General features: G+C 35.1%; 1 protein-coding gene across 1 annotated transcript; it reads left to right on the top strand.

Moving 5' to 3' along the window:
* Nucleotides 1-9,454: 9,454 nt before the first annotated feature.
* LOC122298697 (probable LRR receptor-like serine/threonine-protein kinase At3g47570) lies at nt 9,455-12,942 on the top strand. The gene is made up of 2 exons (XM_043108563.1): nt 9,455-12,198; nt 12,320-12,942. The coding sequence occupies exons 1-2, from the start codon at nt 9,504-9,506 to the stop codon at nt 12,715-12,717; spliced, it is 3,093 nt and encodes a 1,030-aa protein (XP_042964497.1). The 5' UTR covers nt 9,455-9,503; the 3' UTR covers nt 12,718-12,942.
* The last annotated feature ends 2,391 nt before the right edge of the window (nt 12,943-15,333 follow it).

Raw genomic sequence — 15,333 nt, 5'->3', positions numbered from 1 at the left:
AAATGGCTGAATTCATCAACACTTCTCATGTCTCCCTAGTTGGCGATTCTCAGCAAGTCATATCCTCTATTTCTAAAATAGAGTTGATTTGGCAAATATCTACAATCTCGGATGATATCGCAAATTTTCTAAAGTTGCACCCAAGCTGGCATTTCAACAAGATAGATCGATCTCAAAATCGACTTGCGCACTCAATTGCGCAATGGGCAGCTACAAACTTTTTGTTTGGTAGCATTCCTTTAGATTTCATACCTCCAAGTATCTTACTTTTAGATAGTGGGAAAGATCCCCCACATGGTTTGTAATATTTCAGATCTTTTATATCTATATAATATATTTGCTTGATTAGAAAAAAAAAAAAAAAAAAAAAAAAAAACATGACTGACTAGGCAGTACTAGTCCATTCGTAATCGTTCAAATTAGCTATAGCTAGCTGTCAAACACTATTGTCATGGTTGTCATCTCTATTTGCAACGTCTAGCTCACATCATCATTACTTACAGATTAGTCTTAAATCTTGATTTAATTGGACATATAAAAAAATAGGATTAAATATCATAATATTCAAACGTTAATCCAAATCTCGGGGTTTCCTAGTCAAAAGATTTTTAGGATATAATAATTTCATTTTTAAGGATAGTTCACATATATAAAAATATTTTTTAATTTTCAATTTTCAATTTTTTTACTTATTTATTATTTAATTATTACAATTTTTTTAAACTTTCAAATAAAACATAAAAATTAATACAAATTTTTTAATTTTTAAAATAAAAATTATATTAAAAAATTATATGATTAAAATATATTTTTTTTATTCAATTTTTTGTCTCTCATTTTTCAAAACATATTAGGCTCAGTTTGAATTGAAAGTTCATCTCAACCTATCTCATTTCATTATTACAGCTTGCACAAATTTATATACAAAATAGAATAAGTAATTCAACTTTTTTAAATCTCAAAACAATAATAATATTTTAAAAAATAATATTTTAATAATATTTTGTTCAACTTTCATCTTAACTCATCTCGTCTTAACTTATTATTCAAATTTAACCTAAAACATTTTATAAATTTAAATTATTTTATTATTATTCACATATTTCTCATCTAATCTCATTTATCATACATTCCCTACTATGCCAACATCACCTCATATCCTCAAGTTCTTAATTAGTCCCTAGGGATCATATATATTTTGTGGAATACATTATTAATAGTTCCAATTATATAAGTTTTCCACGTATATATTGACTTGAGGTCTCCTCCACTTTGTCGGTGCTCCTACCATGCATCCACCCATTAATTCCTGTAGTAAGAAGTAATATTCGGATTTAAATATTGTATTATTTTATTAGGATCGACTAATTAGTCTTTGCCTCAATTAATTATATATTCAAGGGGTAGTACTGTTTCTTCATGATTCCTTTTATAAGTCCTAAACAGCCTCGTTATTCTAGATTAGCACTTTTTGAAATAACTTAAAAGGACGTTGCTACGTCCACAGGCAATTTTTACAGAAATTCTTTACCATTTAGTCGTAGGTTTTATTTTATTTTATTTTATTATTATTATTTTATTTCACATTTTTTTCACCATTTTTCACACTATTTAAATATTTTTTAAAAATAAAAAAAAAATCAGAAATTAATTTAAAGACTCTTACTTCATCACTAAGCTAAAAAAAAAAAAAATTAAAAAATTCCGGTAGAGGATTTCGGTATAAATCCTCTGTGAAAGTATAGTTTTTTTACATTTTTTTCACCATTTTTCTCACTATTTAGATATTTTTAAAAAATAAAAAAATCAAAATTCATTTAAAGACTCTTACTTCATCACTAAGTTAAAAAAAAATATTTAAAAAAATTTTGGTAGAGGATTTCGGTATAAATCCTCTGTGAAAGTATAGTTTTCCAACTTAAAAACACCCTTTATGAGAATTGCAAGATAGAGAGAAATTGTTGGAGAGAAGTTGTCGTTATTTTCTAAATGGTCAGGTGATTATATGATAATAGACCATCAAGAGTAAAATAAAGTTGGCCATTCAAATTCAAAACTAATGGCCATAAACCCTGCATGATGTGCATATTAAATTCCCTTTTCTTCAATATGGGCCGGGGTTTGTAACACTTGTATGTAATAATGCACATCAACGGCTAGAAAACGGCTAATCTTTTAATTAACTTCGGATCTCTGTAACTCTTATAGACAAGACTTAATATTTCAAAAATAATTTGGATCTCCTTAATAGCGACGACGCGTATGTGACTGGTGCCAAGTGCTCCTCATGGTGCCCAAAGCCTATTGCCCTTGCACGCGGGCGCGTCGTGTGATGCGGGCGGCATGCTATGTGATGACCCGCTTTCGCGTATTTTTTTTGCTGAAAGGTTGTTTTTATTTTAATTAATGTATTAGTTTATTTATTTTAATTTATTGCATTTTAAATTGTTTTTATTTATTTATTTGATGTTGTGTTTTATTTCTTTTAGTCGTTTACTGTTTTTAATCTCGTTTCGGCGGGTTTGTTTTGTTTTTCCGGAATGAGGATTAGACCTCATCTTTTCCTACATCTTTTTTTTTCCTTTTTCCTTTTTCTCTTTTTTCTTTTTTCTTCTTCTTTCTTTTTCTTTTTCTTTTTCTTCTTCTTCTCCTTCCTCCCAATCGGCTCTCTCCCTCTCTCTCCTCACCCACGCCGTGAAACACCAAACCCCCCGACCCACCGCCGTCCGGCCGCCGTGCAGCACACCGCCCATACCGTTCGACTCCCCTCCCTCCGACGCACCTCCCCACCAAAACTCAGCCCCATCCGGCCAGCCGTTTGGCCGGAAAACCCCCTTAAAGCCTCCACGATTTTTACCTCGATCCGCCGCCGTCGCTCCACCTCCGGCCACCATTTCTTCACCACTTCATCACCGGTCCCTTGCTGTCATAACCCACCTATTTTCGGCCTCCAATGGTCACCGGAACAGCTCCCACGAGCTAGCTTTCCTATTTGGGAAATCCGGCCTCTCTCCGCTGTTTCTGCCGCCACCCACGGCCAACCACCACTTCCAATAGCTTCATAATCATCCTTAGGCCATTCCCTATCAATCCCAAACCCTGGTTTGTCCCCGTTCAAAAGTGGGTATTTTACAACCCACGGCCACAGTGAATTTTCACTGTAACGTTGCTTTTTCTCCGCCGTTTGCAACACCAAGTGTTTTCTAAAAATACCGTATAGCGCTGTAAGTATTTTCCAAACCCTATTTTCAGATTTAAATATATATTGCTTGTTCAATAATTTTATCTGTTGGTTGGCTAATTCCGGACTGAGTCCGAGGAGTTCGGGGGTCGGATGGAGGACGGAGTTGCTTGTTTATTTGATTTATGTTGATGGTTTATTTTTGTGCATTGATATGGCATTACATGGTGCATGCACGTGTGTTTTTGTTTAAGTGTGAAAAGTCTGTGTTTTGGCGTAAATGGTCTTACGAGTGCGTGTGTATCACGACCCCAAGCCGGGATGGGGTATTATCCCGGTGGAGCTCCTCTGGTCACTCGGGAGCAGAATAAACTGAGTGATGTCCCCTGGGTCGTCGTCAGGCGACGACGGGAGCGGGGGCTAAGGGTTGCTTGGCTACGAACGCGCCGGGCATCGCTCTACGCACCGACTCCATGGCCCTTCGCTGGTGAGGGCTAGAGGATGCTTGGCTATGCGCCAGGCATGGAACTGGGCATCGCTCGTTAGGTGTCACATGCGTAGTGGTACTCTGCGGTGTGGCACTGGAGTCAGGGTGTGCGGATGACCTCTAGGGGAGGTCATGGTGCATACGAATAAAAATAGTTTTTGGTTTGAGACGGTTATAGAGGCCAAATGTGACTTTTGGCGAGGTTTTTGGAAAAGATGTGTTTTGGGCTAAATGAGATTTTTGGCATGTGTGGAAAATTATGTTTTTTTTGGATTTTGTGCATTGGGCATGCTTCATGCATGTTGTTTGAGTTCTATGTGTTTTTATCTGGTGGTGTTTGGGTTTTACTTACTTGCGGTACCATTTTTGGTTCTGTAGCTCTTGGTGCAGGTTTTGAGGATGAGGAGGAGGAGGCTGAGCCCGAAGATGCGGCTCCGCCAGGTTGCTGATGTTATGCTTTATATTTGGTTTTAAAACTATGTTCGTGTTTTGTAATATTTTATTTACGTATGTTTTAAACAGCTTGTATTACGTTAAGAGAAAATTCTAGTACTTAGTTATATGACTTTCATTATCCGCTGCGTGTTTCTTCGTGCACATATGTTGCCTTTGCACACACTTGGCACCCGTCGTTAGGGTGGTGACCCGGGTTGTCACCATCCGGACGTCTCGACTTCCCCGTGTCCGTGCGTGGGGTTTTGGGGGCGTCACATGCTAGGCAGCTTTTGAAGCCCTCTTCTCCTTCACTTCAAGACCGTTCCATGGTAAGGGGGTTTCCATATAAACGTCTTGTCTATTTTACAATTACTCAAAATGGGATTCACATTTCTCCTACACTTAAAAATCTCCATGATTTTGGATACAATAAAGATGGTTGATCGACCGTAACACTCTGCTCCCCCAGTTTAAAATAAAATCTCTTATAGAAATTGTTGAGAAAGTCAGAGTGTTATTATTGAACTTGACTTAAAATAATTTTCTTTTATTCTAAAAAACGTGCTAGGTACAAAAATTCCTTATAATACAATCAATTTTTATTAAAAATACTTAAATCATAGATGAGAGTGCGCGAAAGCATTTATTAAAATTTCATGAAGTTTGTGCTAGTAAATCATAACTTAACATCTGTGTACATGATCTAGGCTACTATTATGCCTCCCTAGACTATGTCTCATCCTACAGCTCTACCTTCATAAATATTCTAACTTAGGGTAGTTTAAAAACATCAAAATAAACTAAAATAAGTCGATAACTTAGTAAGAAATTCATCATAACGTAAACAGACTTAACATAAGGTTTTCATAAAATATTTCTTGCTGAGAATTAAAATCATGAATGATTATAATGATGTTTATGCTATGCATGACTAATTTATCTTAACTAACTAACTAATCTAATTTATCTGAATAATCTGACTAGCTAACATACTTAACCCTATGTGCAAGGTTGTGCACCGGCCTCACATCCCATGGCCTCAAAGGGAGCCGCTGATGGTATTCTAGCATGCTATGGTAAACCACGCTTGAATTTATGGCTTACACATCCACCCTAAAATTACATTGGTACCATGCGTCTAAATGACCATCTGATTAACTGTTCTGAGCTTATTTTACACTTGATCTTATGAAAACTTACATGCATGTCGTATGCAACATGAGATGCATAAGATGTGTAATACATATATAACTAAAATATGCAAAATGAAACATGATGAATAGCGTATTTGCAAATATCATGACGTGTGTAGTACATAAATACTTGCTTTAATAATAATATATATAACTAGTTAACGTATGCTCATCCTAGTTTATGATCAGGCTACTTACCTTGTTGTGTTTCTTTTTAAAATTTTCAACACAAAACCGATCAAGATGCAATAAAGAGACAACAGTGGTTGTGATTAGGAGGGAGGAAGAGACGATGGTGGCCTTGTCGTGTTTTCTAGTGGAGGAAGATGATGCTACGACATGTTGAAGGTAAAAAGAGAGCTTGTTAAAGTGGCAAAATTGAATAATTAACTTGCTAAAGTGACTAAATTGTTTAACAAAATATGAGTTAATCACTTGAGTATGCAGTTGATTAGTCAATTGTTGAAGAGAGAGAGAGAGAGAGAGAGAGAGAGAGAGAGAGAGAGAGTCTAATGCCATGGATGAGGGATTCGGGAGGAAATTAAGGAATTGGTTAATTGGATTAGGGGAACCCATCTAATGGGAACCAGTAGATGGCCACACGGCAGCAGTGCATGACTATGTGCTGGGAAATTAAAGGAAAAAGGCACTTGCATATTGGCTTTACTTTTCATTTTTCTGGACTTTTTCAGTTCTAGTTCCAGACCCTTGTGAGGAGGCGAATATTGTTCTTCATCTTCTTGTGGGAGTATATTTTGAAATGGAGATGGGGCATTTGGATTCAAATCTGTTAGGCTAACTCTTCAACTTGAGCTACGGGTTGTTTATTTCCCTTGTTTAAACTACCAATTGAAGTAAATTAGTTTTATGGATTCCATTCTATTGAGTTGCAAATATCTGAGAATATAAATTCTTGAAACTCTTATTCTTATTCTACTATTGACGTAAGGCACAGTAGAAGCTTGGTAATCTTTTCAAGGTTTCTCACGGTTAGAGCTTCATAGTGAATCTGTTTGCCCTCTATAGACATTTAGATTTGGCAAAAATCTGGTTTTAATCTTTTATTTTCCAATTGTTAATACTTGAAATGGATTGACAATTGAGTTATATAGCTTGAGAAGTAAATCAGAGTTTGAAATAGGATGAGACAGTCCCGTAGTCTAGGTGTTTGATATATTGTCTCTTAGGTGTTTATTTTTCTACAATCTTTACTTTTCTTGCACTCATTTCTCTAGCATTTATTTATTTACTCATTTCTTTTAATCTTACGAGTATTCAAAAAATTATTCGGTTAAAAAAATAGAGAAAAGATCTAAACCATTCTTCATTAATACACTCCATACCAATGCATAAAGACACTTTTCTTTAGGGGTGTAACCGGTCTGGTTCGGTCCGGTTTTTGATAAAATTTAGAACTGAACCAGTATACACTGGTTTTGTATTTTTCAAAACCTATTACACATCGGTTACCTTTCTAAACCGGTACTCCAATTTTACCGATTTCCGGTTCAGTTCGGTTTGGTTTTAATGTATTATATTATATATTATATAATATAGTATATTATAGTATATAATACTATAGTGATAATATATTGTATTATATTATAATATGTATTATAATTGTATTATAAACTATAATGATATATCATAATATATAATATAATAATATGTTATAGTATATTATAAGATATAATGATATAGTATTAGTAATAACTCTTAATATGTACTGTATAATATTAGTATAACTAGTAATACAATAAACAAAATGATATAAGATTTTAAAATTTAATGTTATATTAATTAGTAATTTATCATATAATAAAAAACTATTTTATATATAGTTATATATTATGTATAAATATTATATACAATATAAAAAATTAAAATGTATATAAATTGGTCCGGTCCGGTTTTAAAAATAGAAAAATTGGAACCAGACTGATTTTGACCGATTTTAAGAAAAATAAACTGGTACCAAACCGATCCAAACTCGAAACCGGACCAATCCCACCGGTTTGGTCTGGTCCAGTCCGGTTTATCCGTTTATCGATTTTTTTTACACCTCTACTTTTCTTGTTTCTTTTTTTAGTTGTCTAAGTAGCCCATTTCACTAACAAGTTTCTCACAAAAACACAACTCATTATATGCTTGCTGTTCATGAACATTGTTGTCCTTGTGGAAATGATATTTGAACTCATCCATGTACTACGTTGATAGCTTCTGCACTTAGAAAACAGATTTAGAAAGCCATCAGAGCTAAAAACTAAATGCCTAGGTTTGGAAAGGTATGTCCATGTACAAGACATGAGACTCTATTTATAGGATGGTATGGGTTAGGTTTAGGAGTTTTAAGCTGAAGATGATTCTAGAATTGTTATCTTAGTGTGTTTGAAATTAAAGACATACTCTAGTAGTTCATTTGATGTTGGATTGAGAGTGACTCTAGTAGTTCATTTGATGTTGGATTGAGAGTTACTAAGACTGTGTAAGAGATTTCAATCAATGATATTTTAAATTGAAATAGAGTTTTAATAGTTGATTAAAAAGAGTCTAACTCATTCAATAAATAATAAATGGAATTCAACCTCGTTATTGAGCCTAATTAAAACTCCTAATCAACCTCAATAATTTATCGCTTGTAAGCTTATCTAATATGATCCATTACATATAATTTATGCCTTATAAAAATCATCAATATTCTAACATTAAAATTATTAGACTTGATCATTACATTGATTCTCTATCAATGCACAAGATTTTATTTAAACATATAAAAAAATGAAATACTAAATTATTACATTATTTAAAATACCCAAAATAATTTTATTATTTTAATAGAATCTAATTACTTGATGAAGTGAATGTCGACAGGATTGCAAGGATCAACATCCCTTAATTTTGACAGGCAATTGTTGTTCATTATCATGAATTCTCCTATAAAAATAAATAAATAAAAAGAAGATTTAATAGCCAAGTTTATATCATATAGTGTTTCTTTCTAGGAAAAATATAGTTGCAAGCATAATTATGTACTAATCTGCGCACCAATTTAATGTGATTGGTAAAAAAGTAAATTTTATTGAAAACAGTGTTAATTTAAATTTTAAGTAGAATGAATCAGTATTGGTACGCAGATTAATACGCGACTTTATTTGTACGTAGCAAAAATCTTCTTTCTAAGGAGAGTGCTTGGAAATATCATCAAAGACCTTTCATTGTATTGTCTTTATTACCACAATAAGTCCACTTAATTTATTGATATTAAGATTAATAAAAACGGACTGAAGACAAAATATTTCCTACCACTTATGATTACTAATCCAAAAAAAAAAAAAAAAAAAACAGATTTCTCGTCTTTTACCGGTTACTGATTTTGTCAAAGACATATATATATACGCTAAGAACTTCTAGGTCGAAATTCTGAGGGAACAAAACCCCAGGGTCTGCATAAATTTCCTAAACAACTCAAGCTTCAAAGAGAAACAGACCATTTATTATTATTATTATTATTATTATTATTATTAATTTCTTCTTAGGCAAATACATGCAGTAGTACTTCTAAACTGCTTTTATTTTGATGTATATATGTTTCATAATTTTATAGAATTGGCAGTCGACATATAACTGCTGCTCTTTGTTTTAAAGTGATTTTCACTCGTCCCGATTGGACAATTTTACTTTGCCGCCCAGCATGTACGTAGCCCTTGTCATGCCACATTGCATTTGCAAGTACTTTTATTTTTTTTATTTTTTTAAATATTTTTTAAACATTTTTAAAAAAATAAAGAAAAGAAATAGACAGTCAAAATGAAGATGCAAAATAAAGACAAAATAGCATTTTCTTTCTCGAATAGAAGAATCAAGAACGCGCCTTGCACGTACCGTCCGCGCCCCTTGTAACACCCCTTGGCAAGAAAATCTAGCCAACAATAATTGACCATATTGTGAGCGTGAAACGCAAGGAAGACACCTAGCCATCAAACTTGACTTCTAACCCTAAAGTGAAGGCAAGTATAGTGAGCAAATTTCATCCCCATGTGAGAAAGAAGACAACCCACTTAAATACATCCATCCATGCTGCAAGCATGCATTCATACATACATATATATATATATATATACTATATATACACACATATATAACGGTACCAATAGCAAAACTATCAACCCGCCTCTGTTAGAAGCAGTTTCTAATTCAGCCATTATTCATGGCGCATTCATCATCTTCTTTCTGCATGCAGTATTTTTTGTTCATCTGTTGCTTTGTCTCGTCGATCACCTTTGTGGTTGGCGCAGGGAATGAGACTGACAGGTTGGCCTTGTTGGACTTCAAGGCCAAGACAACTCATGACCCGCTTGGTATTCTGAGCTCCTGGAATTATAGCATCCATTTCTGCAGCTGGCAAGGTGTTACATGTGGTCGAAAACATCATGACAGGGTCACAAAATTGCACTTGCGATCCCAAAATCTAGGGGGCTCCATATCACCGCAAGTAGGAAACTTGAGTTTTCTTAGGGAACTAATCCTCTCAAACAATAGCTTTATTCATATAATCCCTCCAGAAGTTGGGCGTCTGCGCAGACTGCAAATCTTGGCGTTAGGCAACAACAGTATCAGTGGCCAAATTCCAAGCAATATATCTGGTTGCACAAATCTCATCTACATCAGAGTCCATTATAATAAACTATGTGGAGAAATCCCAGCAAAGCTTTCCACCCTGCCCAAGCTCCATCGATTGTCTCTTTACAATAATAACCTAACAGGAAGTATCCCACCTTCTTTTGGAAACTTATCTTCTCTTCAAGAATTGGATGTTGTTTATAATAACTTGGGGGGGAGTATTCCTGAATCTTTTGGCCAGCTGAAGAAACTTACATTTTTTAGTTTGGGTTCAAATAGATTTGCTGGTACAGTTCCTCCATCAATCTTTAATCTCTCTTCTATCACAGTCTTTGATGTAGGAGACAACAACATACGAGGGAGTCTTCCTTGGGACATGGGCAACACCTTACCCAATCTCCAACTTTTTCACATTTCTACAAATCAGTTTTCTGGATCTATCCCTGTTTCAATAACTAACGCTTCATATCTATATAGCCTGGATATGAGCTCCAATAAACTCACTGGGAAAGTTCCCTCTGTAGGAATGCTGTACAGACTTGAGAGGTTTTCCATTCAGTCCAATCTCTTTGGACATGGTGGAGGAAATGACTTGAGTTTTCTTTGCTCTCTCACTAATGCCACGGATCTCTGGCTATTGGATACAGGTATTAATAACCTTGGCGGTGTGTTACCTAATTGCATTAGCAACTTCTCGACTACTCTTAGGTTATTGGGTCTAGGACAAAGTAGAATATCTGGAAGCATTCCAAGAGGATTAGGAAATCTCATCAACTTGGAGTGGATGGAGATTGGCAAGAACACAATCTCAGGTAATATTCCCTCTGAGATCAGCTATCTTGTGAAGTTGAGAATTTTGGATTTATATACAAACAACCTCTCAGGGAACATTCCATCCTCTCTAGGAAACTTAACACTCTTGATAAAATTGTATTTAGGAATGAATAATCTTCATGGTGCAATCCCACCAAGCCTAGCTAAGTGCCAAAATTTGGTGGAATTGGATCTTTCTAGGAATAAGCTCAGTGGTGTTATCCCTCCACAAGTCATGGGTCTAATCTCGTTCTCACTAATTGATATGGACTTGTCTGCAAACCAATTTACTGGTATCCTCCCCATGGAAATAGGAAACTTCAAAAATCTAGAAATTTTAGATATTTCTGAAAATAAGTTATTTGGTGAAATCCCAGCAAGTCTTGGCGGCTGTGTAAAACTTGAAGTTATTCGCATGAGAAAAAACTTCTTCCAAGGACCCATACCTTCATCACTGGAATCATTACGAGGTATTGAACTTTTAGATCTTTCTAACAACAATTTTTCTGGAGAAATTCCAAGGTTTTTGGAACGTCTCAACTTCTTGCAGCAATTGGATCTATCTTACAACCTTTTTGAGGGTGAGGTACCAACAAAGGGAGTTTTCAGTAATGCAAGTGCAACTTCAGTTAAGGGAAATGGTGAGCTCTGTGGTGGGATAACAGAGTTTCAACTTCCTAAATGTAAATTCAAAAAATCCCAGAAGGGACTCAAGCTGACCCTTACCTTGAAGTTGATCATCTCTCTACTTTCTGCACTTCTTGGAATCACTTTGGTTTTGTTGTGTCTACTTTTTTCTCTAAGAAAGAAGATAAAAGAAAACCCTTCAAGAAACTCAGAAAATTCTCTTCTGAATGTATCTTACCAAAGTCTCCTAAAAGCTACAAATGGGTTCTCCTCGGCTAATTTAATTGGTGTTGGTAGCTTTGGGTCTGTGTATAAAGGAATTCTTGATCAGGATTCCCATACAATTGCTGTCAAGGTCCTCAACCTCTTGCACCATGGAGCTTCTAAGAGTTTCATTGCTGAATGTGAAGCTTTAAGAAATATCAGACATCGGAATCTTGTAAAAGTACTTTCAGCTTGTTCAAGTGTTGACTTTCAAGGTCATGATTTCAAGGCTTTGGTGTATGAATTCATGGTAAATGGAAATCTAGATGAGTGGTTGCATCCAAATCCAAAAACAAATGATGATGAGGCTCTAGAGAAACCACAGAGTTTGAGTCTTCTTCAAAGGTTGAATATCGCCATTGATGTTGCTAATGCATTGGAATATCTTCATCATCATTGCGATAAACCGATTGTTCACTGTGATCTCAAGCCAGGGAATGTTCTTCTCGATGAAGAAATGACTGCACATCTTGGGGACTTCGGCTTGGCAAGATTTCTTATTGAGCGCACACAAGATTGTTCAACTGATCAATCAAGCTCCATTGGAGTAAGAGGAACAGTGGGTTATGCTTCTCTAGGTATTTTCTTTTCTTAGATCACATTTTTTTTCTTTTCTATCTCAAGTTCATTGCAAATTCCTAGACTATGTACTTACTTTCATTTTCCTTCCAAACAAACATGTTATATGTGAATATACAGAGTATGGTATGGGAAACGAGGTATCAACATATGGTGATGTATACAGTTATGGCATACTCCTGTTGGAGATGTTCACGGGAAAAAGGCCAACCGATGACATGTTCAAGGACAGCTTTACGCTACATGAATTTGTCAAAGCAGCATTGCCTGAACGGCTGGTTGATGTTATTGATCCTATTCTTCTTTGGGAAAGAGAAGATCAGCATGGAGAGACAAGAACAAATGAAACTTCCAATTATCAGAGTCAAATTAGAATTAGTTCCAAAATCAGAGAAGGCTTGAGTTTGATACTTGGAATTGGAGTAGCTTGTTCCATGGAATTTCCAAGGGAAAGGATGAACATCAAGGATGTCTTGAAAGAGTTGCATTCGATTCTAGAAAAAACTTCATGGGATTAGTATTGCACAGAGAAAGAACTAAAGGGTCGATTTATTAGCAGTATTACATTTTGCTTAGGGGAAATAAGAAGCACTTTTACATTTTTGTCGTCTCATAATATCTTCTTTTTTTATAAGTAGTTCAATTTCAATAGAAAGATAGGAAGGGATGCAATCCTTGAATTTAAGACAACAACATATCCATTGCTTAGCTTGAGTCATAAATTTACAAAGAGAGTAATCATTTGTACAAATTTCATATATACAAATTGTTCTTTGTAAAAAAAAATCAGACACCACAATGAATAAATAAATAAATTATCCAGGTGAAATCCATCTTTTAACAAAGTGCTTGCACAAAACTTATACACCAAAAAGTACTTTTGCTTAACATTCCTCCTTTTTTTTTTTTTTTTTGCATACTCCTTATGTACTCCACTTATGCGATTTGTTACGTTAAATTTTTTTAAATATACAGTCAATCACATTAATGGAGTGCGTAAAAAAGTATGCACAAGTGACTACACATAGAATTTTTGTTAAAAGAAATGGCCAATTTGGAAATTAATACCTCTTGACTTAAAAGAATTACATCAAATGATAATCTCTTAAAAATTGTAAATATAATAAACTATATGGGATTTATAGAGAAAAATTCATCTACCTCTCTTATTCCAAAATTGTCAAAATAATAATAGTTTAAAATATTAAGATGTCTTACAATATTGGGGTGTCATGACAATTTTAGAGAGGGAGCTTGTAGGGTCTATGTAATCAAAATATTCTTCTACAAATTCTATGTAATTGACATGCCCCTACTTGCTATTTCTAATGATATGGTCAAAGTATCCCTGCTACAGTTCTTGATTTGGGTTAAAATCATGTGTCTACTACATATCTGAAGAATGGATTAAAACACTCCTACAACATATCAAATTACACAAAAATACTGTTGATCCAAATCAAATCAGCCAATTGAAATACAACTAGAAATCTCCATAACTATAACATGATCTTCATCTCAGATCTCAAGCAATCATGTTAAAACAGACACAAAATTTGACCAAGACCTACCTGAAATAATTAACACAATCTGCCATGACTTCCAACTAAAGGGAAATGTTATAATTAATATATATATATAAATATATATAAAAAGAAATAAATAAATAACCTTAGAATCTTTCATTGGATACATGTGATAGGGAGGGCATTTAGGTAATTATGAAATATGAGTGGTGGAACCCAACGGCTACAACAAAACTAAGTTTCATATTAGAAACACTAGAGAGGGACCTTGCGAGGTCTTAGACTCACCAAGAGAGCAACAGGCATATAGTGGCAATCTGGGTGGATATCAATGGCGACGTGGCTAGGAGCAATGGAAAGGCCCCGTGGAGGGAAAGAGAAAGTGATGAGAGAGAGAGAGAGAGAGAGAGAGAGACGGGTAACGTGAGAGAAAGAGAGACAAAGAGGGTATAAGAACATGGTGAGAGAGGGGGACTTGCATGCGATGGCTTAGGGAGTATCATGACCAAGCTGTGGTCGTGTCATGTGGCCATTTCTGACAAGAAACTAGTTGACGATGGAGGGAAGTGGTGTAACGCCCCGATCCTGAAAGTCTGGAAAGTTAGCTTCTATAACCTAAAATCATCTCCCATAACATAATTACCAAAATCTCTACCTGCAACTGATGACTTGCAAAAATTTCGTATTGCAGATTTTACAAATTCGCTCGAGCGGAGGCTTTTGGCCGCTCGAGTGAATTCAGGCAGATTCAAACGCTCGACTGCCGCTCAACAGGGAGCTCGAGCGGGTTGCTGAAAAACAAAGATCGCTCGAGCGGAGACATTGGCCGCTCAAGCGAAATCAGGCAGAGTCGAATGCTTGACGTGCGCTCGACACCCCGCTCGAGCGAGTATTTTGACAGATCTAGGGTTTTCCGCCATCAGACGATATAAACAGGGATTTTTCACCCAATGGCCGTACTTTTTGACTGGAGAACACTTTTTGGGACAGAAAAACATAACTAAAGGGATTCAAATCATCTATTTTGGAGAGGAAATTCGAATTATTGCACGTACGTTGGAATCATACACAAGCATAGACGGAAGAAAAGCGTTGAATCGTTCCCTTGAGCTAATGAAGACGAGTTGCGGTTGGAAGGAGGATTTTTCAGTGTTTATTTTCTTCCAATCTTCTCAGAATAATTATGGTGAATTCGTTTATGTTGAATTCCATTTCTAGCATGAGCTAAATTTTCTTCATTCTAGGAAAACGATGAAACCTATTTCCGAACTATGCTTGATTGTCTACGCTAATTTAATGCAATTCTCTCTTTGTTTATCTGATTTATTCTGAGTTTATTGCTTCTAATTAACTGGCCATTGATTAGATGATAAGTAATCTTGTGATTTGCTATCGAAAGAGGGAATCATAGGGTAGATCTTGAATATTTCAGCATAGGTAAGTATAGAGATCGAAAGACTTGTATGAACCTATGTAGTAATTAAATCATTGATCTTATTGCTTTCTTGATTATTAAATTTGCATATTCTTGTATGAATTGATAAACAAGAGTCGTTTCCAATTGACTATCGAAAGAGGCTTTTGGATGAATTAGAGATTTGCTAATAG

Source organism: Carya illinoinensis, chromosome 16 (assembly GCF_018687715.1).
Source record: "Carya illinoinensis cultivar Pawnee chromosome 16, C.illinoinensisPawnee_v1, whole genome shotgun sequence".
Lineage (NCBI taxonomy): Eukaryota > Viridiplantae > Streptophyta > Magnoliopsida > Fagales > Juglandaceae > Carya > Carya illinoinensis.
This window is presented reverse-complemented; position numbering and strand designations above follow the sequence as displayed.

Bases quoted from the DNA above. Each gene is read 5' to 3' on its own strand.
- LOC122298697 (XM_043108563.1), top strand. From the start codon at position 9,504: ATGGCGCATTCATCATCTTCTTTCTGCATGCAGTATTTTTTGTTCATC. The intron at 12,199-12,319 runs GTATTTTCTTTT...GTGAATATACAG, and splicing joins AGTGGGTTATGCTTCTCTAG to AGTATGGTATGGGAAACGAG.